Genomic DNA, 22,765 nt, shown 5'->3' on the forward strand with positions numbered 1-22,765 from the left:
TTTTACCCTTAAAAAAAACACAACCCAATTACTCCTTGCCCTCCACCCAGCCCTATGGGTAATGTATTGGTAAATTGTCTGAAACCGGTATGGTGTTCAGATCATGATACCAGTTTCAGACATTTTTAGCTGGTAATCCATTGCACCAGCTGAAATTGCCTGCAGACGGCAAAGTCACAGGCAGACAGTGCCTGAGAAAGGTCTGGGTGAGCACCTTCTCATGATCTACCTGCCTGCGCCTTTGAGGAAGTCCCCCACCCCTCCAGCTTGCATGAGCCAGACTGGTATGGGGGCTCACTCAGCTAGGAGGTGGGAGGCTTCCCATCCCCCAAACTGAGCAGTTTAACGAAGCCCCGGTGCCCCTCCCGCTCGCCTGAGCGGTATGGGGGCTTCGGCTGGGCAATGTATCTCGGCTGCTTCAATACATTCCAGACACCATGATAGATCAGCATATTGTGGTATTTAGCTGCTGATATATCACAGGGACGCGGGTGGCGCTGTGGGTAAAACCTCAGCGCCTAGGATTTGCCGATCACATGGTCAGCGGTTCGAATCCCCGTGGCGAGGTGCGCTCCCGTCATTCGGTCCCAGAGCCTGCCAACCTAGCAGTTCGAAAGCACCTCCGGGTGCAAGTAGATAAATAGGGACCGCTTACCAGCGGGAAGGTAAACGGCGTTCCGTGTGCTGCTCTGGTGCCGGTTCGCCAGAGCAGCTTCGTCACGGTGGCCACGTGACCCGGAAGTGTCTGCGGACAGCACTGGCTCCCAGCCTATAGAGTGAGATGAGCGCATAACCCTAGAGTCCGGCAAGACTGGCCCGAACGGGCAGGGGTACCTTTACCTTTATATCACAGTGTTGAAAACCAGGTGTTGCCCAGCCCTAGCCCTAAGGTACAGAGTGCAAAAAGAATTCACAATAATGGTATAGTAGTTGGGGTGGGCTGTTCCCTTTATAAGTGAACTATTCCAGTCAGTTTGGCTTGCTGGGACTGAGAAGAGCTCACAATGTGCATTCTATAAAGGGTCAATGGGGCTTTTTCTGAGTTTTTTTTACTTTTCTTACCTACCCACCCACCCTCCTTACCCGGGGTGCTTCTGGGTTTGCTGCAAAAAAATAAATGTAGGCATCCAGGCACCCCACTCTTGTGTTCCTTTCCCCAGAATGCTTTTCAGTGTGGTCAGAAGGTGGCAGACTGCCTGAAGGCCAAGCTTTGATTTTTAGCTTTACACTCCTCCTCTCCTCCCTGAGAGGTTTCAGATGGATACTTTAAGCTGCCTGGTAGTTTGAAGGAGGGGGAGCAAACCAGTCTTCCCAGCCCCCTTTTTTTAGGTGCAAGGAGAAGTGTTTTTAGGTATTTATGATGCATGTTTTGCCTGCTCTTGGTTTTAACTTTGTTTAGGAGAAACTCTTTGGTACTTTGCCTGTTTTTGAAGTGGAAGAAGGTTCTGAGCATCTCCAATTTTCCTTTTGCAGTATAGAAATTTTGTGGTGCCCATGACAGGTTCTTCTTTTTTTTAAAGATATATTTATTAAAATTTTCAAGAAATACAAAAAAAGAAAAAAAGGGTGGAACAAAAAAAAATATATTCACCTTTTAAACCTTATTTTCAATGACATACTTCCATGACTTCCCCACACCTCCCCTTCTTGTATTCCAATTCCATATGTTTGATTCAACAAGTTCTTATCCCCAATTTTTAACCTTATTATATTTAGTTCCTTATTATATGGCCAATTTTACCTTATACACCTCAGTCTTTATACTTTAAAATCTTTTTCTAAGATCGACCCCTGTTCTCTTCCACGGTTTCCCCATTTTATCCTCATAACAAAACAAAATAGAAAAAAGAAGAAATCAAAATATGATTATACACCCTTTGGATTCCCAAACTCCCCCTCCCCTTTCCCGGTTTCAATCCCCAATATATATATCAGTCTATCTATTCTCAGCCTGGAGACCTTACATCCGAGGCTCTCAATTCTCTCTCAGTTCCTCTTTGCCAGTTTTTTTGGTAGTCCTTCGTGTAAAACCTCAAATCTCGGAGAAACCCTGTCTCGATAATATCTATTTTTCTTCTAACCAGACCTCTATATTCGAAAGTGGAGTTCAAATCTTGTTTCTTAATCCTTTTGAATCTAAGTGTCCCCAAAACTCCAACTTCCATCTTAATCAAATTTGTAATCCATAGGTCTTCAGGTCTCCATCTAGGTAGGTCTCTCCGTTCTTCATTTTCCAATTCAGGCCAAGTCTTCATCATCCAGTTCTTATTTTCCTTTATGTCCTTCCTGCCAGGCCTCTGGCCTTCCTTAGCCTTCTGCAGCATTGTAACTCCTCCTTCCTTTCCCTCCAGATCATCATGTATCTCTTGTTCCGCTTTCTCAGATTTATCAAGTTTCTTTTCCTGCTCAGCTGCAAAGACTTTTGTTTCCGCTACAAGGGCTTTTGGTTCAGGAACAAAGACTTGGGTCAAGTCCCTTCCATTTTCAGTAAAATTATTTACTGTTTCATTCAGTGCCATGACCCCTGTAGCCAAAATATCACTCTGTTCTTGAAGCTTTCCCAGGAGATAAAAAGTCCTGTTCAGCTCAGTGAGTATTTTTCCACTTGCAGCCATTCTTGCAGTGTCCCAGAACCCCCTCTAGAGGGATTATGGATACTTACTCTCCTTCTAATTCCAGTCCCAAAATCAAGATAACTTGTTTCTCTTTGTTTTTGACCGTTTATAACCAAATTGTAGCAAATCCAACCGGCAAAGGCAACAAAAACAATGTTTCTTTTTATTCCCCAACTTTGACAGCTAATTTTGACAGCTGTCAAAGTCCTCTGTATCTTTCCAACAGACTCTCTCACAGATCACTCCCGGGTCCCAGGGGGTTACACTTCAGCTCTCAAAATCAACTCTTATCCTCCAGCAAAATTACTTGTACTGTCCAATCGTTAAATTAATAACTTTTGTTCAATAAAGAAGATATTCTCTCAACCTTAGTTATTTAGTCCTTGCTTTAAGTTGTTTACAAGGCAGGGAGACGGACTTCCTTTTTGCATCTTCCCCGATCGTGCCAGATTCAGAAAGGAAATTTCCCTTTTAAGTCCAATTTCCGTATTACTCACGGGTTGTTGCTTTTAATCCGAATGTTCACAGGAAAAAGTCAGCGCTCTCCGTCCATGGCATGTGGCTTCACTCAGCAGGGGAAGCAGAGGACTCTCAGCACCACGCCGCTCCCCGTCCCCCGTTCCGTAGCCTTTAAAAAGGCTCCTTCGCAGGTCGGGGGGCGCAAATGGTGCCCGCCGAGTCACCAAGTCCACAGGCTTCCGCGCCTATGGTTTTTTAGGGTCCCCGCGTCGCTGCCGCGGCAGGACCCAACCCCTGCTGAGCAGATTCCCTCCGGAGCTCGGAGGGAATCCACCATTAGGCGATGGCGCTAACCCGGAAGTTCGACAGGTTCTTAGCTTTCCATATGTGCCCCAGGGGCCCCCAAAGATATGGAACCCCTGGCTCTATGGGGTAGCAGTGTAATTTGAGAAGTGAATCTCCTGCAATCTTGGTGAGATATAGGCTCAGAGAGGTGCATGCCAGCACTGTTTGTGACACTACGAGGCATCCTGAAGTGCCCACTGATATTTATACAGAGCAGTTCTTTGATGTGGGACGATGACCTCTGTCTGCCTAGCCAATTGCACATCTCGAGGGGCAAAGCAGCTCCTCCATCCACTTACGTGTCCACAAAGGAAGTGGGTGTGTCTTCAGCTGGGCAGTTTTATCTCAAATAGTTAAGGATGGTTAAGATTGTGAGGGTTGCAAGCCTAGTCATGGGCAGCTGTGTAAGACACAGCTGTGCAACAAATGTGCATTGGTTTGAACTGGTGTTCTCAGCTCTGGCAGTGTAACTCTTCTATGAGGGGCTTTGGAGCCAGGGCAGGTCTTGGTGATGACATAAAACTTACCTTGCTATATTAGTTTAAACTGCCTTCATTTGAATAGCTCCCAGGGGGCTTCCGCACAGTTGTTTTTATCTGGAGAAGGATGTCCCACACTTTGCTCACTTCCAGTTTAGAGGAAATGTGTAGCAGCAGTTCTTGATGGCTGAAATCAAGACCTGCTCTTCCCTTTTGATATGATTTGGCAGTCATGTAATAACTTTACCCTAATGTTCTTATGAAGGGAATCTTATTTAAATATCTCTGCAGTTTTGTGCCTCCTGCTTTAGGAGTTAGAGAGCTCTTGCATGGATGTGTCCTAAGATTCTATTCACTTAACCGACCTGGAACAATCTACCAGAGAAAAGGCTGCCGCCCATGGGACAGAGGGTCATGGATGAATGATAATCCAGCTTCTACCTAGGGTTTTAATTGGTCATAAGATTTTATGGTAACTATATTCGTAATGTATTTTTGTCGGTGTTTGTTCTTTGATGCTATGGCCTGTCGGCTACGCAAATAAAGTCTATTCATTCATTCATTCATTAATTCAAGGAGTGGAAAACATAAATTTAGCCTTTTGCTCTGGCCAAAATTTTGTAGTCAGGCCGCCTTGTTGGTAGATGGTCTCAAGAGGTCATGCGTTAACATTCTGCCCGGCCATAGTGTGTGCACAAAAAAGCCCTTTTGTTAATAGGCCATCAGCAGTGCTTTTTCCCCAGAAAAAAGTGTCGGAACACACTTCCCTCAGAAGACCCACCCCAGAGCCCAGAGCGGATCTCTTCAGGCTGAGGGGGGGTGGTCTCATCACCAGCCAGAGGCTTGTTGAGGCTGCTCCACTGAGGTGAGGGGAGCCTTCTGCATCTCAACCAAGCAGCTTAATGAGCCCCCTCAGAGGTGCTGGAATGCTGTCCTGGTGCATTCTAGCTGAAAAAAGCCCCTGGCCATCAGCGGCCTAAAATACAATGGGATATGACTTTGCCCCCCAGTATAAGCAACATGGCATATGAGATGGGGTCATGAAGTGTTTGTAAGTGCTATGGTGTGTGGTGGAGCAGTGAGACATTGCAGAAAAGGTAGATTTTTTTCTTTCGCTCTTAAGACAAGTTGCTGGCATACTATTTCATATTACGTAAGTTTTATGGGAAAGGGAAGATACTGGTCTCTGCTTCCATAGTCAGTTTGATGTCACCTGCTTTTAGTTCAGATCTGTGACAAGAGCCAGATTGCTATTCCTGCTTAACATTCAACATAGGTTTTGCATTCTGTGAAAAGATGTGAGCATGTCACACTTACACAGGGCTGTCTTAAGCATATGCGGTGTCAGGGTGCAAAGATCTGCCCAGTGCCCCCCCAGTCCCAGGTACGCGGAGCTGGCCGGCTGCCTCAGCGTTTCACTGGCTGAGTCACCCCCGAACTTGCGACGCAGAGCGCTCCAACCGACGGGCAGGCTCTGCCTCGGACTCAACTCTCAGGTCCCGGATTCTCGCCTTGGCGCCCCTGAGAGCCCAGCACCTGGGTGCCCTGCCCCCTAGCGCCTCTGGGTAAGAAGCCCCTGCACTTACAGAATCCATGTTGAACATTACCTACAACTAGTAAGCAGGATCCTATCACTGGCCACTTATGTGGACAAGTGAAATTAAAGGGACTGTAGAGGGCTCCTCAGTTTTGGAAGTGGGCTGCAGGCAGAAGTTGAATATGAAAACTCTATCCAAGTCATAGCACGAAAAGCGCTCTCATAAAATTCACAGCCCTTGAAGTGACAAAACCAAGAGCGGAGCCAGCTATAAGCAGAGCACTTGGTTGCCTACAGTGAATGAAGGGAGGGAGAATACTAAGAAGATCTGGAATGAAGCCTCTGCCACCTCCCAGTTATAACACTATTTTCTCTGTACAACAAAATTCCCCACAACACAAAAAGCTAAAAGCTTGAAATTTCAATATGTGTTTATGGTTGTTTTTTATAGGGGAGGTGTAGGAGAGTTTGTTTCTGGCCCTCTTTATATGACATTGTTATTTATTTATTATTTTTATTATTTATATACTGCCCTTTATCAAAAGATCCCAGGAAAGTGTACATCATTAAGAAGACATTTTGCAGGGCATAGTAAGAGACAGCATAATAAAGTAATCAGAATAATATTTCAAATGTACAGTGGTGCCCCGCAAGACAAATGATTCGCAAGACGAAAAACCCGCTAGACGAAAGGGTTTTCCGTTTTCCGATGCACTTCGCAAGACGAATTTCCCTATGGGCTTGCTTCGCAAGACGAAAACGTCTTGCGAGTCTTGCAATTTTTTTCGCGCCCCCCCCCCCTTTTCTAAGCCGCTAAGCCGCTAATAGCCTCTTAGCCGCTAAGCTGCTAAGTCTTTAATAGCCGCTAAGGCGCTAATCCGCTAAGCCATTAATAGGGTTGCTTCGCAAAACGAAAAAACCGCTAGACGAAGAGACTCGCGGAAAGGATTCTTTTCGTCTTGCGAGGCACCACTGTACTGTACGCAGTGCTGAATCACAGGACTTATTTCTTGAGCAAAGAGGCACCAGCATTACTCCATTAACTCTTGTGAAACTACACTTGTCATTGATGCAGGTATTGAATAGAGTGTACTTTTTGTCTTGCTACCTGTCCAGATCCCTTGAGAATGGGCAGCTCAAACACTCCAGCTAATGTGCTTCTGACACGCCTTAACTTTCCTGTTACAGTAATAGTGTATCTGAAAGTTCTATTGTTACTATAATTGCATTCCCTAGTGTTAACATTTGGGGGGGGGTCTCTGTGAGCACTTTGGGTTCTCCCTGCCTGTTGATACCAAGCACTGTATTCCTTGTGGCACTTGCTAAAAACATTATTGTGTAGACAAACTTACCTAGATGCTTAGAAAGCTGCAGGGGATTGTTAACTTTTTTAACTCGGAGGTGTTTTTTACAAAAACGTGGTATATAAATGTTATGAAACAAATAAATGATTTTTTAAAATTGCATATAATCAACTTAAAGTGAATGATGAATCATGCTGAAGAATCCCTGCAAACTGTTCTGTAACTTATGGTAGAAGTTTATTAGATTGCATACTTGTACTTCTGTTCACATATATCTGTAAATAAATTGGCATTCTACCATGGAATTTGCATTGCATTTTCAACCTATGGTGCTCAACAGTCAGTTCAGAATGAAGCGTTTCTAAGGTCCCACATGAACCAAACGTGTCTCTGAAAATCTCTGGAAATGTTGCTGGCAATTTTTCTTGCATGGTTCTTGTCATTTGTCCAGGATATTCTGCAACAAAACAGGTAATGGGATAAAGTTACAGAAGTGGCCATTTTGTTAAAAGAAGACAATTTAAAATGTGTCAGAATTATTTAATAACATTTTATGCAAGGATACTCTGGGTCCCTTCACACCATGCATTTAAAGCACCGTGGTACCTCTTTAAACCAGTCATGGGTGCTGAGGGGTTGTTAGGCGACCCCTATTCCCCTCTAAGAGCTTGCAGTTTCCCATTCAATCCGTTTCAATCCGTTTTACTAGGGAATTGTACTTCTGTGAGTAGAATAGGGATCTGCCTTTGAGTGTAGAGCAAGCAGAGGGGTAATCTCCAACCATAGCACTAGGGTCCTTAGAGGGTTTTCCTCTCCATATTAGTACTGTCAAGATTTCTCTTTCATTATTGCAAATTGCAAATAAATATTGGGTGAGCTTTGCGGGGGGGGGGGGTTAAGCTGTGCTAATAGTCAAATAAACATGCTATATTCGGTCACTCTCTAGGAGGAGTAACCAACATGGTGCCCTCCAGCTGTGTTGGACTACAGCTCCCATAATCTCTGGTAAGTGGCCTTGCTGCCTGGTGCTGGTGGGAGTTGGCATCCAGACCTCTCTGGAGGGCACTGTATTGGTTACCCTGCTCTAGGGAATTGCAGTCTGAATTTCCCTAATTGGCATAGGAAATTTTGGGGAAACACTCCAGCACTTTTGGGGAGAAAGTGATGAAGATAATATAATAATACACCTTTTAAAGCTATATGGTACACTCCAACAGGACTCATCGAGACCGCCTAGACAAAAGTATAAATCCCCAAGAACAAAGCATAGTAAACAGCAGCCCACACATACATGCATACCTGACTTTCCACATGGACAGTGCTGGATCCAAAGGTGGCATTGCCATAGCTGGTGACATAATACTGTGCAGGGGCCTGGGCAATGCTCCGTTCACTTGGGACTAAAACAATAACATGGTTAGTTATCCAGCTATTAAATGCGACCAATGACTGGGTGCATATTTCCCCCCTTCATACTCTTAGTTTTGCATTACTATTTCATATTCCCAGTGGGGTTTTTTGTGATACTCGTTGATAATCACACACCAGTACTTCTTTCTTTTTTATGCTGCCCATGGCAGCCAATTTTTGCCGATACCCCACACTATTTTTATCAATGTAAGAGTGCCAGAACCTTTTCCTTGCTTTCATTCTTTTTAACTTAAAAAGCACTGTGTTTTATGATGCTTTGAGCAAGTAGAGGAGGCAGCCAAAGCACGAACTCTGGGCAGTATGCTAAAATGATAGCCGTAATAGAAATTATGAAGGCCTGAGGGGAGGGGAGCAAGGACACACTAGGCCAGCGGCGCCAACTTGAATAAAATATTGGGGAGGGGGTACAGGTAAACCCCTACCCAAATAATCGCTCACATGACACTGTGCACACACACACACCATGCCCATCAACTTGGGAGGGGGGCAGTCCCCTCAAATATTTTATGGGGGGAGGGTCCCCAAGGGAGTTGGCTCCTATGCACTGGGCTATGGACATGAATCAAGAGATGGAAAGCTCCCACCAATCACCTCCTTGCTGTACTTTGGCAAGATCCTCTGATTCAAAACACCCCTACTAGCATGATACTATAATACCAGCAATTACAGTAGCTCCTGTTTTGGCCACAATCCAGTGAAGACGTAAATGTGCTTAAACCCACTGAAATCAATCACTTAACTATTAGTTGTTGTCTATATCACCCTCCAACACACTCACAAAATGAAACAGAAGAAGCAACGGGTGCACTTTAGATACCTTGGTTCAAGAACAGAATCCGTTCCGGAAGTCCGTTTGGCTTTTAAAACCCAAGGTGCGGCTTCCAATTGGCTGCACTCAATCAGAAGCAGCAGAAGCTGCATCAGATGTTCAGCTTCCAAAAAAAGTTTGCAAACCGGAACACTTACTTCCAGGTTTGAGGCATTCAGGAGCCAAAACGTGTTCGACAACCGAGGTACGACTGTACTTGACAGTCTCTCCTCAGCTCCTGGCCCACACCAGCCAGGTTTAAATGTGTCTGCAGTTGAATGAAACCTGAAATCTCTGGTCTCACCTTTTGGTAACAGCAGCTCAGTTTCAAATCGAAAGGCACAAGTTCCACATGTTTTGATTTCTTCTTTGGTCCTTTGAAGAAGGGAAGGAATACCAAGGCAAGAGTAAACAGATTTTGCAATCAAAATATTTATTTATTTTTGGTAACTCTTCAACTTGAAGGATGGCGACACAAAGGCTGTGTACACACTACAGCACATTTGAAATACATTTCCCCCCCTGAAAATAATTCTGGTTTGTTAAGTGCTGCTGGGAATTGTACCTCTGTGAACAATAAATTGTCAGTGCCCAGAATTCTTTGGGTGAAAGCATGGGCTTTAGGGGTACAGTATGTACACAGCCTAAGGCAGGGAGGTGGCATCTATGACCCTCCAGATCAGATAATTGCTGGACTACAGTTTCCATCATTCCTCATTCCTGACAACTCACAATGCTGGCTGGCACTGATGGGAGTTGAGTTCAACTACATGTGAATGGGTCACTAGTGAACTAGGGGCTGTATTCCCACATTGGTCATACTCAAGAGTACACCCCCTGAAATTTATGCGCATAACTTAGGTACATTAATTCAAATGTGCTGGTTCTGAGTAAAACAATTCTAGACTGCTGGACATACAAAAGCCTATTCAAATCTCACCAAACCACTGATAAGCTCTTGGGGGGGGGGGTACACAATGACTGGTCTGACTGGCGAAATCTACCCATTTGTGTTGAACTAAAGCAGAAATGTTCCAAAAGGCTTGCAAATACCATCTTGGTAGTCAAGGTAACCCCAGACTAATTGGTGGTTGTTGCAAAAATGAGCTCGTATATATTTATATTTCCTTCCTTTGATGTACCGTGGTACCTCGGAAGTCGAATGGAATCCATTCCGTTTGACTTCCCAAACGTTCTGACTTCCAAAGCGTGGCTTCCAATTGGCTGCAGGAAACTCCTGCAGCCAATTGGAAGCCATGGAAGCCCCGTCGGACGTTCGGCTTCCAGAAGAACGTTCGGAAACCGGGAACATTCACTTCTGGTTTTCGATCGGGAGCCAAAACATACGAGTTCCAGGGCATTCGAGAACCAAGGTACGACTGTGTGCTAATTGGTTTGCTTTGCTGTTGTGCTTATCTGTGGATCTTGGGATGCTGGCCTCTAGGCCCAGAGGCAGGAGAAGCTCTGGAGAGCTGCCTCACCATCCAGGTGTGATGGGGTGTTCTGGGCAAACCAACCTATGCTGCTTTGTGCATGAAGGCTGCATGAACGTTTGCTTGGGTGTGGACACCCAGAGCAGAAAGGAGGAACATCAATGCTGCACTTCCCCCATCTCTGTTGGACATCAGAATAGGGGAACATCAGAATAGAGGAAGGAGAGAGTGGCCTATGTGAGAACATTTGTGGCTGGCTGCTATTTCTGAAGCTTGACAGCTTTGAAAAACTTGCTGCTGGTTACACTATTCATAAAAACCTGACAGCACCTGAGAGTTTTAGCCTATCTGCTTTAAATGCTTTCAAACATAAATGTTTATATTTTACGTATGCCTTAGAATGATCATGGGTAGGCAAACCTAAGGCCCAGGTGCTGGATCTGGCCCAATTGCCTTCTAAATCTGGCCCATGGATGGTCCGGGAATCAGCGTGTTTTTACATGAGTAGAATGTGTCCTTTTATTTAAAATGCATCTCTGTTATTTGCGGGGCATAGGAATTTGTTCATTTTTTTTTCCAAAATATAGTCCGTCCCTCCACGAGGTTGGAAGGACAGTGGACCGGCCCCCTGCTGAAAAAGTTTGCTGACCCCTGCCTTAGATATTTTAAACATCATCTACTGATAACTTTTTTTAATGGTCAATATTGCCTATTTTATCATGAATTTAAAATATTATAGCAATATTTTTATGTTTATTTGCTTTGACATGTTTTGAAATGAATTGCTATTAAGACTGTTGTAATTATGTGTTCTTCCTCCCCCCCCCCCATTTGCTCTTGTGTGGTATGAGTGGATTTAGACATGCTTATGTGGAAAAGAGGCATGCAAACTGAAAGAACAACAATAAAAAAGAACTTGCCTGGCCTATCTCACAGGGTTGTTGTGAACATAAAGAAGTATTTGAAATGAGATAACTTAACATGTTATGTGTTGCCTATGGTCTCTTTATGGGAGAAAAAAAAGCTTGATAGATAACTTGTCTGATTTATATATTGTGCAAATTACCCCCCTGAGGTCTAGCTAGAAAAATGTGAAGCCTAAAGGAAAAGAAAAAATCAAAACACAACACATCACACATCAAATAAGAGGTGATAAGAAAGATGGACAGTTAATTTGTTTCTTGATATCACTAGTGGAATATGGTGGAGCAAAACAAAATGGCCCATTGGAAATATATGAAAGTTTTTAAACTGACTTTGATGGGTACAGAGCCATCCTCCTAGTTGCTTTGAATTCAGAGCACTTTGCCTCTGAGCCAGCATCAGGGCTTTGTTTGAAATACACTGTGTGTTCTCAGGGTATGGCCAAAGCTACTGTAGTTGTAACTTAAACATTATGCAAATAACAAAAGGTACCTGTGTTGGCCTATAAGAAAAAAAATCAAAATCCATATTAAGGCAATACCTTTATTAGGCTAACCAAAATGTGCTAAACAGTGTGCAAGATTTCAAGTTCTCCAGAAGCCTTCATCATTGAAGATGGAATTTGCTGTTTTTACTGCTGAAAAGTTAGGAAACTTCATGCTCTCAGGGCAGGGGAGCAGAGGGGTGAGATACTTACACTGTGCTTTTGTCATCCACATCTGGCCAGACAAATTCTGCAGGGCAGCCAGCTGTCCGACAAGGTGTCTTCACACAAAGATGGAGACCAGGCCACTCCTCCAAGAGTTTATTGCTGATGGAGATTATTGTCATAACAAAGTCCCACACCAACTGGAATCCTTTAAAAGACATCAGAGAAACGGAACTATGTGGGATTTTCTGTCTAGATAGTTGGCTAAAGGGAAATGTTGACAGATGCATCTTTTTAGCCAACAGAAGTGGTCGGCAAAACAATTTATCAGCAAAAAATAAATAAATTACCAAAAACAACAAAGCCTCCTGCAGTACCCTAAAGGCAGCAAATCTAGCTTTCATAGACTACAGTCCACTTCATCAGATGCATTAAATGTTACCCCAACTTGCAGGCGTATTTGTACATCATTGGGGAGGAAACTGTAAACAGTGAGATCAGAAGGGAAGAAATGCAGAAAACTGCAGGCATAATTCCTTATTAAGAGAGACTGTTCACAAAACATGTGGTTAACGCAAGCATCCTGGCATCAGCAAGGGCAGAGCCACAGCACACCTATAAAGTGCATTCAACCCACATTTAAACCATGTGGCTTCCCCCAAAGAATCCTGGGGATGGTAGTTTCTCCCCACAGATCTACAATTCCCAGTATCCTTTGCAAACTACCGTTCCCAGGATTCTCTGGAGAAAGTTATGTGCTTTAAAAGGCGTGTTGGGTGTACTTTAAATGTATGGTGTGGGTCTTCCCTCAGTTAATCAACACATCATCAAATAACCCATTATGCTTATTTAATCCACAAGTGAATAGAAATGAAACCAAACAAGTCCCAAAGTTTTGCACTCGTTTTGCAGTAAAAATACCCCACGTTTTGTACCACTCTCCAAACTGAGGAATTGATACAGCAAACCATGGTTCCCAGTTAACACCCAGAACTCCAACATTGTCTGATTCACACCACACTGGTGCAAAATGCAGGGTTTGTGGTGCAAAAAGCTTGGCACTGGTTTGGATGGGACCCCAAATTTCAGGGCACGTGGTTCATGAAGCTTTCCATTGAATTACATTTAAAAGTTGATTATTATCACTTGTGGGGTTGAATTGGCACAATTTTTAATCACACTACATGTTGGCTCACCAATGCTAGGATGTTTATGTTATCAACTGCTGCCACAGTTAGTAAGGTATTTATCTTCTTCTATGCTTTTCCACATTTCCTTTCCCCCCTGACCTCATTGTTTACAAATCCCTCCCCCAATCATGTATAAATCTACCTGCAACTCAGGATAACACTACATGCATCTGAAACTGCCGAATTTAACCTACGCAAAAGTTTTCTGCTGTTTGTGCCTGAGTTTGGTGCTGCCACCATCGGGTCTGTGTTGGCACATCAAAGCAAGCTTCAGATTAACACCCTAAAGCAAGCATGATCCTATCTGCTCCAATTTCCCATAAAAGCTTTGTGCTTGATATATGATAATGCTGGCTTTTCAGGTGAAAGACAAAGGAAGGAGATCATTTCTAACATCCAACAAAGTGAGTCAAAGCTTGTCCTTCTGTGGTACCTGCCCTCTCAGCTGGTTTTCTGCACCTGAGTTCAATGTAGCTATATCCTTTCTGGTTGTTCGCTTTGATCAGTAAAGGTTTGCCACTGCAGATGAGCAGGCATATCGCTTTTGCAACCCAGTGGGTTGAGAAGAAAGAGCAAGCTTTAACCATGAGCCTGGAAAGAGAGAAACAACAGCCAATGCCTTCAGATCCCATCATGGATGTGCACAACGTATTTCCTTGGGTGTGCAGCCAGGGAATATATGAATATACAGATAGATAGATAGATAGATAGATAGATAGATAGATAGATAGATAGATACTCATTCTTGGTTGTAAATGATATTGGTTTAATTTATCAAACAAACAAAAGAAACTAAAACTTAACTAAATGTAACTTTTTAAATTAAACTTTACATAAAAAATACAAACTGATCAAAAGACACACAAAATGCCAAAATTTTGCTGTAGTGCAATTTTTACAAATTTTCTGTGGGAAATGTATGTATGTTTGTGGCTGCCCCAGGTTATGCAAATCAGCAAATTTTCATGACTGCGGCCCAAATTCAAAGGAGACTGCAAACAGCAGAAATTGGTCACAAGCTGGGCCATCACTTCATATGGCCTCTATGCAATCAGCAGTCTGTTTAACCAGAGCTTTTTTTCAGCTGGAACTCACCAGAATTCAGTTCCAGCCCCTCTCAGGTGGGCACAATTGCCATTCTAAGAGGAGGGAGGTGTTCTTGGTAAGTTCTGGCACCTTTTTCCCTAAAAAAAATAGCACTTTGTTTAACTACCTTTTGAAGAAGCCCTCTGGGATCTCTGGGGAAAAGTAGACACGGATATGAAGGTCTTCTTTGTGGTCTCCTCCCCACATTTTGGAAACCTCCTCACTCTGGTTGAGATAAGTGGGAAATAAGTAGTGAGTTTCCTCCTGGCCCTGTGCGGCTTCCCACGGCAATCCAGGCACAAACACTCGGGCTCTGGGATTGAGCCCCTCTGTATTTCTGACCTCCAGACAGATCTCAAAGTGCTCCAACAGGCTAAAGAGCTTCCCCTTCTGAGATCGGCTGCCCACCATTTCCTCAAAGACGTCTCTCATGCCGTCCAAGTAGAGCTGGTGTTTGAGCAAAGCTCTCATGGCCTTCTGGCACAACATGGCCTTTGACTTGAATGCCCACACCCAGTTGGCCCGGTCTCGAATGGTGGCATGTTCTGCTATCAAGATGTCCACAGCAATGCTCTCCAGCTGCTGCGTCAGGCCATACCGGACAAGAGTCTGGAAGAACAGAAGCATTAAAAAAATAAAATACAGGCATAGAAAAATTAACTCTTGAATACACGACAGGTAAGGCTCACACTTTCCCTAGATCAGGGGTAGCAAATACATGCTTCAGATGTTTTGGACCACAACTCCCATCAACCCAAGCCCAAGTGTGATCAGTAGACAGTGATGATGGGAGTTGTAGTTAAAAATATTTGAAAGCACCAAGTTGAGGAAGCCTGCCTAACTCTCTTAGCATATGCTACAGCTATTAGGAGTCATTGAAAGAAAATGGCTTCCAGCAAAGATGTGGTTGGCAGGCGGGAATTCAGAACTGGTCTCTCTCAGTAGCTGATACGCACAGGTGAATCAACACACATGCCTGGCTAGTCCATCCCGCTGTATTATCTGCAATCGTATTGTGAGATGCAATGCCGACGGTGATGCAGTGTTTGAAAGATGGCAAGGGGGGCGGGGGGGGACAGACTGTTCCTATAGTCCATTCTTTGCTATCTTTTCATAGCCTATTGATAAACCCTTTTGGAGCAAGTGGTCTCATTTAGACAGTAATTACCTGAAATCCCCATTTTGTGCTAGAACACAACCAAGAAGGTCATAAAAGTCTTGCATTCGCCTCTACAGCTTGCAGTGTGAACATGCTGATCTGAAGGACGTGCCTGCCTTTGGAATGCAAGGGATCAGGCGTGGTGAAGCTGCATTAGTCATTTCCTCAATCAGGTTCAAATTAGATGTAGTTAGTGGGGACAACAAGATGGTGGGCATAACTCCCTCCTGTGATGAGGCATTAACCACTCCCTGGACCCATCTAGCCAATTCCCACCTACTAGATTTTATAGTAGTGTATAAATAAAAGGCACTGAACATCCGTCTGTAAAGCAGTTGGCAACCTCAGGCTGAGCCTTGGCACTCTAAAGGAGTCTGTTGATCTCCTAGAAAACTTTCTGTTGTGACGTGGTAAATAAATAAATGCTACCCGCTTGTGTGGCACCTCCATTTTCATTCCCCTTCTAGCTAACTTCAGAGAATCAATGTCTCTACAGCATAAAGAGATCTGGTGTGGAAGCAGCCAAGGACACCTGGCACTCACTTTGAAGATGGTTATGAGAATGTCTGGGCATAGAAACACTGTGCTCTCCAGCTGCTTGACCTCTTCGTACCACACGATTAGCCCAATGCGGTGAAGGTATCTCAGGATATCCCGCAGAAGTTCTACATCAAGGTGGGTCAGGCGATACTGATAGGAAAGCTCTCTATGTAACAGACTGAGATCCATCATACCTAAAGGGCCATTAGAAGAAGACTTGTTTCTAGTGACTGCAAGGGATCCACAGAACGAAATACTTTGAGTAAGCAGGTTTGGGATCAGCCTGTCCGTAGAATGGGATGGATGGATTTGTCAAATTTGGATTATCTCCGTTTCTCATATTTCCACCCCTAAACTCATTTATCCACGTTTCCACATGACTTGGATATTTATTTATAAATTTTGAAGAATGGCTGTCTGTCTTTCAGTTTGCGTATTGTTTTAGAAAGTGTGAATTAGGTAAGGTTTGTCTCCAGATGTGACCTAAATGTCTTTCCCTTCCCTGTCTATAAGTGAATGAAATGCTGTAGTTCTGCTGTTGGAGCATAACTAGAGGAGGGCAGTAAATATTAAAGAGGTCAATGCTAATGAAGAATCACATCCTTACTTAAGCTGGCTCCTTCAGGTGGTTAACAACTATTTTGGAATTCATTGTAGATCTGGGAATGTGAAAATGCTCCCATTGTTTTAAATTTGAATGTGTGGGGAGTTTTCTCTGTGGTCTTGCTGCAGAAGGGGATCAGGGCCATCAACCAGTGATCATTTTATTTTATTTAATATGCTTTATACTTGGTTCAAATGTTGTTATTATGCTTTAATTGGAGTTTTATGCTTTCACTGGATTTTTATTATTTTTAAAACGGGGGCCTGCTCAACTTTTCAGGCTGAGTGGATGATAAAAATAAGCAAATTGACCACAGAAGAGAAGCCAGTATCAGCCTCCTGCTATTGTCTTGAGGGACAGCTGTCTGAGAGACTGACTCAGAGACTTTGGTTCTCCCCCAAGCAATCTAGAGGCCCTCACCTTTATTGCAAGTGTTTAGGAGGTGGCTGTGATGGTGGCTGTGTATTTCAGCAAAATACACTCTGTACATAGAAAACTGCCATCTACTGAGTCTGACTATTGGTCCATCTTGCTCAGTTTTCATCGATGCTGATGATCTCCAGGGTTTCAAGGCAAGGGAGTCTTTCCCAAGAGATGCTGGGGAATGAACTGGGAACCTTCCACATCCAACGAAAGCAGATATACTACCCCAAGCGATGTCTCTTCCCAAATGTTCAGAAGGACCCTGTTCTGCATCATGACTTCACCTATACAAGGGCTAGGATCTCGCATTTAAAAGAGGGAAGAGAGGGGAGGCGCAAAATGCCCATTCATAACAGTTACTTGCCATGCTCTGCCAACTCTTCATTTTTTTGCACAATATTCACAATTGCAGCTTCTACTTGCTTGTAGATAGGGGGCAGCACTTGGATGACATTCGGGAAGACAGCTTCATTCTTGACGTGCTTCAGAATTGTGCCTTCGAGTGCTTTGATGTCCTCGTAATCCATGCAATTGACGGGAACAAGGTCCAAAACCTGGGGCAAAAAAATATACAGATGCCACAAACAAACAAACAAACCAAAACTCCAAACAGTTTACAAGCAAGCAATAGATGCAAACGACCAAAGACTCAGACTGGCATCATGTTACTCTGGTGGGCTGTCCATGGTTTATGCATGCTGGTGGCCAGGGGGTTTGCTCGTGTCATAGAACCTGAGATTCCTACAATCAAACTAAATCTCTAGAAGGACATGAGATTCAGAACAGATGAAAGGAAGTATCTTATTCATAAGTGAAAGGAGTCTTTTGTCAGTGGTGGTTGGATGCATCCTCCCAGATCTGAAGATTTATGCTTCAAAGAATCAACTGCTGGGGAACAATAACTTCAGGTTCCACTTGTGGGATGCCCACAGGCACAAGGCTAGCCACTACTGGAAGCAGGTCGCTGGGCACGGCCAGAGGAAAAACAGGGTGGATCAACTCATATAAATTTTACCTTTGTACAGCAGGATAGCTTGTAATTCACTCACACACTGCTCTCAGTCCTGCATTCAGGCAAGTGAGAGACATTATCAAAGATCAAGGGCACATTCCAGCCGAGCCAAAGCACTCGTGGAAGGTGTACAAGTAAGGCCAGTGAGTGGTGTGGGCTGGCGAAAGGGGGATCTCAATGGTGCTTAGGGCAGGTCTCAATGGCCTGCAGCATTAGCTTCAAGGGCCATTGAGAGTGACCTGGTGGGACATATTTGGCCCCCAGATCAGAGGTTTCCACCCCTGGAATGAATTGACATTTGGTCTGCTCTAGGCACCTTCTTTTGTTATTAAGGTTCAATGTCCCAGCCTCCAAAATGTCTATATACCCCCCCCCAACAAAGATTCTGCTTGTTCACATCCTACTTTTGACTAAGGAGTTAACAAATTGGGGGCCAGATGGCACCACTCACAAGAGAGCCATGTTACTGCCTGTGCTTTCCGACTGCTGTATGGAAAAGCACATGAATCTGACCTTTGAATAGTTTGTAAGTAAACTATTTTTAACTTCCCAAACATGTTTTCCCCCCTGTGATGGGGAAATGAGAAGTTTTGGAACTCACAAGGACATATTTTAAAGGTCCAACAGTCTATTTTTACACATTTCACTTTGCTGCATATTTTGTGATTTTAAATCTCTGCTCACCCAAGGGTACTTGTCCCAAACCTGAATCTTGGCATCCAGGGAATTCTCTTTTTATCTACTTAATTTTTCTTTCCCAACCAACACACTCTTGGGAGTTCACATCACATCATATTCTGTAATGCAGGGACTGGAAACTTGTGGCCCTCCAGATGTTATTGGACTCCTAACTCAGGTCAAGCCACAGCCATTGTAACTGATGGTCAGGGAGTTCTGTCCAACATCTGACGGGCCACAGGTTTCCCACCCCTAATGTAGGGCATCCTAAATATTCAAAATATATCACATTTTCCTCACCATAAGGGTGCATTGTTCCATTTCCTTCAGCCTATTCCACTGGTCCACAAAGAACTCTGATTCCTCATTGTCCTCCAGGTTGGCAATGAGATGGGCTAAGGTGCTCTTTCTCTCATCCAGCATGTCCTGGATCTTGCTCATTATATCCTCTTTCTTTTCTCTAACCTCCTGCTCACAACAAACATCTATGTGAGTTCCAACAGGAAGGACCACAGAGTTGGGCACTCGCATAAAGAGGTTGTTAATCCAAAATCCAACAAGCTCCTTGAAGGAGTCATCGCTCCGCTGATACCTGAAAAAGGGAAGTTCCAGATCACTCACAAACTCAGCCCGCTGCCCTGACAGTGTGTGGGCAAACAAATTTGTTTCTCTAATATTGGTAGCTCACAAAGAGAGTGAGGTCACATTCACAATATGCACTTAAAGCACACAATTTCCCCCAAAGAGTCCCGGGAACTGTGGTTTGTTAGGGGTGCTGGGAATTGTAGTTCTCTGTGGTTAAAGTACAGCTCCCAGTATTCTTTCAGGGAATGATAAATGCTCTAAATATATGTTGTGGATGCGACCGGAGCTTAATACAGATATTAAGAAGTGGCCTCTGCTATGAGAAAAATATATTCTTCCCAGCTTGCAATTGTGGTACTTGTGAAAATATCCATAAAAAGAGAGTAATGATTTTCCATAAAAGTAATATTAATTGATTGGTGGTGGCCAAGCAAAAAAGATTTCACTCAGTGAATAATGGAAAGCATGCTTTGTTGTCTTTTTTAATTTAGATGGGGTGCAATGATGAGTAGTGCACCTCAATGTCTAGCTAAGGCCTCTGTAATAGGCTTTAGCATGCAGTGCAAGCCTATACAACTTTGCTTGAAAGTGTTCAGTGGAGCTTACTTCCAAGTGTGCATAAAATTTAAGACTTCATTAGTTCACTGTTCTCTGATGGGCATACAGTACTAGCAGGGATAAAACTCCTGCAATTATAGAGTTTCTGGCTGACAAAAAAAGCTAACTTCATACCCAGGAGTACAAATTTAGCCAAAGACAACACATTTAAATCCCATTCACTTATAAACAGGAATGTGAAGCACACATGTAAATCGACCCCGCTGGTGCCAACAGGACTTAAAAGCCATGCTCCCCTTTGCCCTCCCTTCACAAGGTAAGCAAGATGACACTTACTGCTGAAAGTTAATGACCAAGATGACCAGAGCCTGTGGGGTGATGAACATGTGGTGAGTCATGTAGTATTCCAATTGGCCAGCAAAGTCCCAGAAGAGAAAAGTGAAGCCTTGGATCTGGAACTCGCTGATCTCAATCCCAACGGTCCGCTCTTCCTCGGACATTCGAACTATTTGCCTTTGCTTCAGGCTTTTGCAAATGGTGGACTTCCCTGCTAAGGACATCCCCAGGAACATGGTCTTGACTCGCCTGTCCTCTTCCGCTCGGCTGTTTTGCAGCTGGTCGAAGTAGCTGATGATCTGCCTGAGGCCTCCTGCGCAGACCTCGTAGGGAGGCTCCCGGAGAGGATTCCCACTGACCTTGAACATCTTCAGAGGCAGCTCCTTGAACATCTTCATGGGAAGCTGGCGCAGTTTGTTGTTATACAGGTAGAGCTCTTGCAAACATTTCAGCTCCAAGACCACCAAAGGGATAGCTAGGAACAAGTTGTTGGACAGGTTGAGGTACTGGAGGCTGCTGCAACAGACTGCCAGGTCCTTGGGAAGCCTATCTAAGCGGTTGTTGTTCAGTCGAAGATGTCTCAACTTTGGAAGGCAGGAAAAGACTCCCTCTGGGATAACACGGATTTGGTTCTGATTGAGTTCCAGCTTCTCCAGATGGACCAAGCTCCCGATTTCCTCTGGGAAGTCTATGATATCATTTTTAGACAAAACCAGCTTTTTCAGGTTGCAAAGTTTTGCAATCCCAGGGAGCTGTTTCAGCTTGTTCCGGTCTAAATTCAGGCTTTCTATGCCATTATTTTGCAGGACCTCAGGTGGAACCACTCGGAGCCTAAGTCTGGAAAGTGTCACTTCATTGGGGTAGTATTCTTGCCCTTGATCTGATGAACAGAGGGCACAAGATACTGTGATTTATCATCAAGAAAAAGGACCATTGTTTCCAAGCGAGTAGCTTGCCAGACACTCTGCACAAATTATTTCATGCCACACACACACATAAGTTAACGCTCCAGCTCTTAACCGTGTAATGCTAAACACTTTTACTAGGGACAAAACCTAATTGTTTAGAGAGGGAATTATTTCTGACAAACATACAGAGAATTTTTCCATACATCACTTCATCTGGAATTAACCTTTTTCTACTGTTTAGCTGCCTGGTTCTGAGTACAGTATAGGAGGGTAGTTAAATTATAACCAGGTTGCTGTAACTGTATGTGCACATAAATGCAAGAGAAATTGGAGACAGGATGGGGTAGGACGTATGGTATGCTTAAGGTCCTACATAGCCCACTCTTTTATTTTATGTTTGTATGTGTGTATGTCTTTTATTTATATCCTGCCTTACCACTAAGGAGCTCAAGGTGGCAGACATGGTTTTTTTCCTCCCTACTGTATCCTCACAACAACCCTGTGAGGTAGGTTAAGACTAAGAAGCTGTGACTGGTCCAAGACCACCCAGTGAATTTTTGTATTTTCAGTCAGAAGTCATTCTCACAGAGCTCGACGAATGAGGCAGGATTTAAAATATAAGTATGCCCCCCTACAACCAGCTCTCATTTCAATACAGTTCCTCTAACCAGGCCTACTTCTGAACACATTATTTGAAAAAAAGATCCACTGTGTTGAACACAAAGGGCATAATAAAAGGGACTCATAAGAGACAGGAACAGTGCTGTTAGGGGCTTCCTCTGGCCTTTTCATTGCTGCAGCTCCCGTAGCTGAGGAGTTAAGCAGCCGTAGTTGAAAAGGTCAGCTTTAAAACATCTTGCCTCTTCTGTCTGTCAATGTTGCAATGAGAAGGACTGAGAAAGTTCTGATTCTATGCACAGCCTGTGCCCAAACCTGAACATATGTCTCTTGGCACAGGATTACTATTTTAAAGATGGCAAGTTCTCTCTCTCTCATCCTAACAAATGACAGGTAGGCCCAGCATCAGCACCCAGCACCTGACCAAGCCCTCCTCCAGCACTGCCCCTTCCATTGTTTTTCTACTCCACTCCAAGCAGCAGCAATCAGTAGGAATCAAAGCCAGGTACTCACTAGATCCATGCTGGGCCATGTTGTTGTCCTGCTGCTCCCTGCTTCACAAGCCGCGGCTATATCCTTCTGACGTAACCATCTGCTTTCATTTCCTCAATTCTCTCTTTCAATTAATTGTGCAAGATGTGAAACTTTGTGTGGGGCAAAATTGAAGGCTCAACACAGTTAAAATCACTACAGCCGTTTCCCCAGTATATGATTGCCAGTGAAATGGGTGGGGGGATATATATATATATATATATATATATATATATATATATATATATTCCTTCACACTCGCAGGTGTGACTATGGCCCTTTCTTCCAGGGCTGGCCCAAGACATGTTGCTGCCTGAGGCAAAGGACAAAATGGCACACCCCTCATTTAAGGTTCTGAAGCCAAGTGGGGAGGTGGTCAAATCTTACTTCAACACCATTGAAAGGATAGCCTCCACTGTTGCCCCTGAGGGCAGCAGGCTAGCACAGGGCAGGCCATGTGGGGTGTAGCAGAGGGGAATAGTTAGGAGGGGGCTCAAGAGGAACAGTTGGGGGCCTGCAACCTTTGGCCTCCACCCCAGCATCTGCCACCTGA

General features: G+C 44.0%; 1 protein-coding gene across 3 annotated transcripts; it reads right to left on the bottom strand.

Moving 5' to 3' along the window:
* Positions 1-6,686: 6,686 nt before the first annotated feature.
* Positions 6,687-22,304, bottom strand: LOC309329083 (malignant fibrous histiocytoma-amplified sequence 1 homolog). 3 transcript variants are annotated; one of them, XM_081839586.1, is made up of 11 exons: positions 22,195-22,304; positions 20,156-21,035; positions 18,977-19,268; positions 17,351-17,540; positions 15,963-16,153; positions 14,388-14,869; positions 13,608-13,765; positions 12,033-12,192; positions 9,283-9,353; positions 8,039-8,139; positions 6,687-7,196 (listed from the first exon to the last, which is right to left on the bottom strand). In XM_081839586.1, exons 1-11 carry the CDS (start codon positions 22,211-22,213, stop codon positions 7,179-7,181), a joined length of 2,562 nt encoding a protein of 853 aa, XP_081695712.1. In that variant the 5' UTR covers positions 22,214-22,304; the 3' UTR covers positions 6,687-7,178. The 3 variants fall into 3 exon arrangements, 2 of the variants coding, with proteins under 2 accessions (XP_081695712.1, XP_081695713.1); XR_014151042.1 differs by lacking the exons at positions 6,687-7,196; positions 8,039-8,139; positions 13,608-13,765; XM_081839587.1 differs by lacking the exons at positions 6,687-7,196; positions 8,039-8,139; positions 9,283-9,353 and having other exon boundaries at positions 12,035-12,192; positions 13,612-13,765.
* Positions 22,305-22,765: the final 461 nt, after the last annotated feature.

This window comes from Podarcis erhardii (assembly GCF_964252035.2).
Source record: "Podarcis erhardii genome assembly, chromosome: 1".
In the NCBI taxonomy this organism is placed as follows: domain Eukaryota; kingdom Metazoa; phylum Chordata; class Lepidosauria; order Squamata; family Lacertidae; genus Podarcis; species Podarcis erhardii.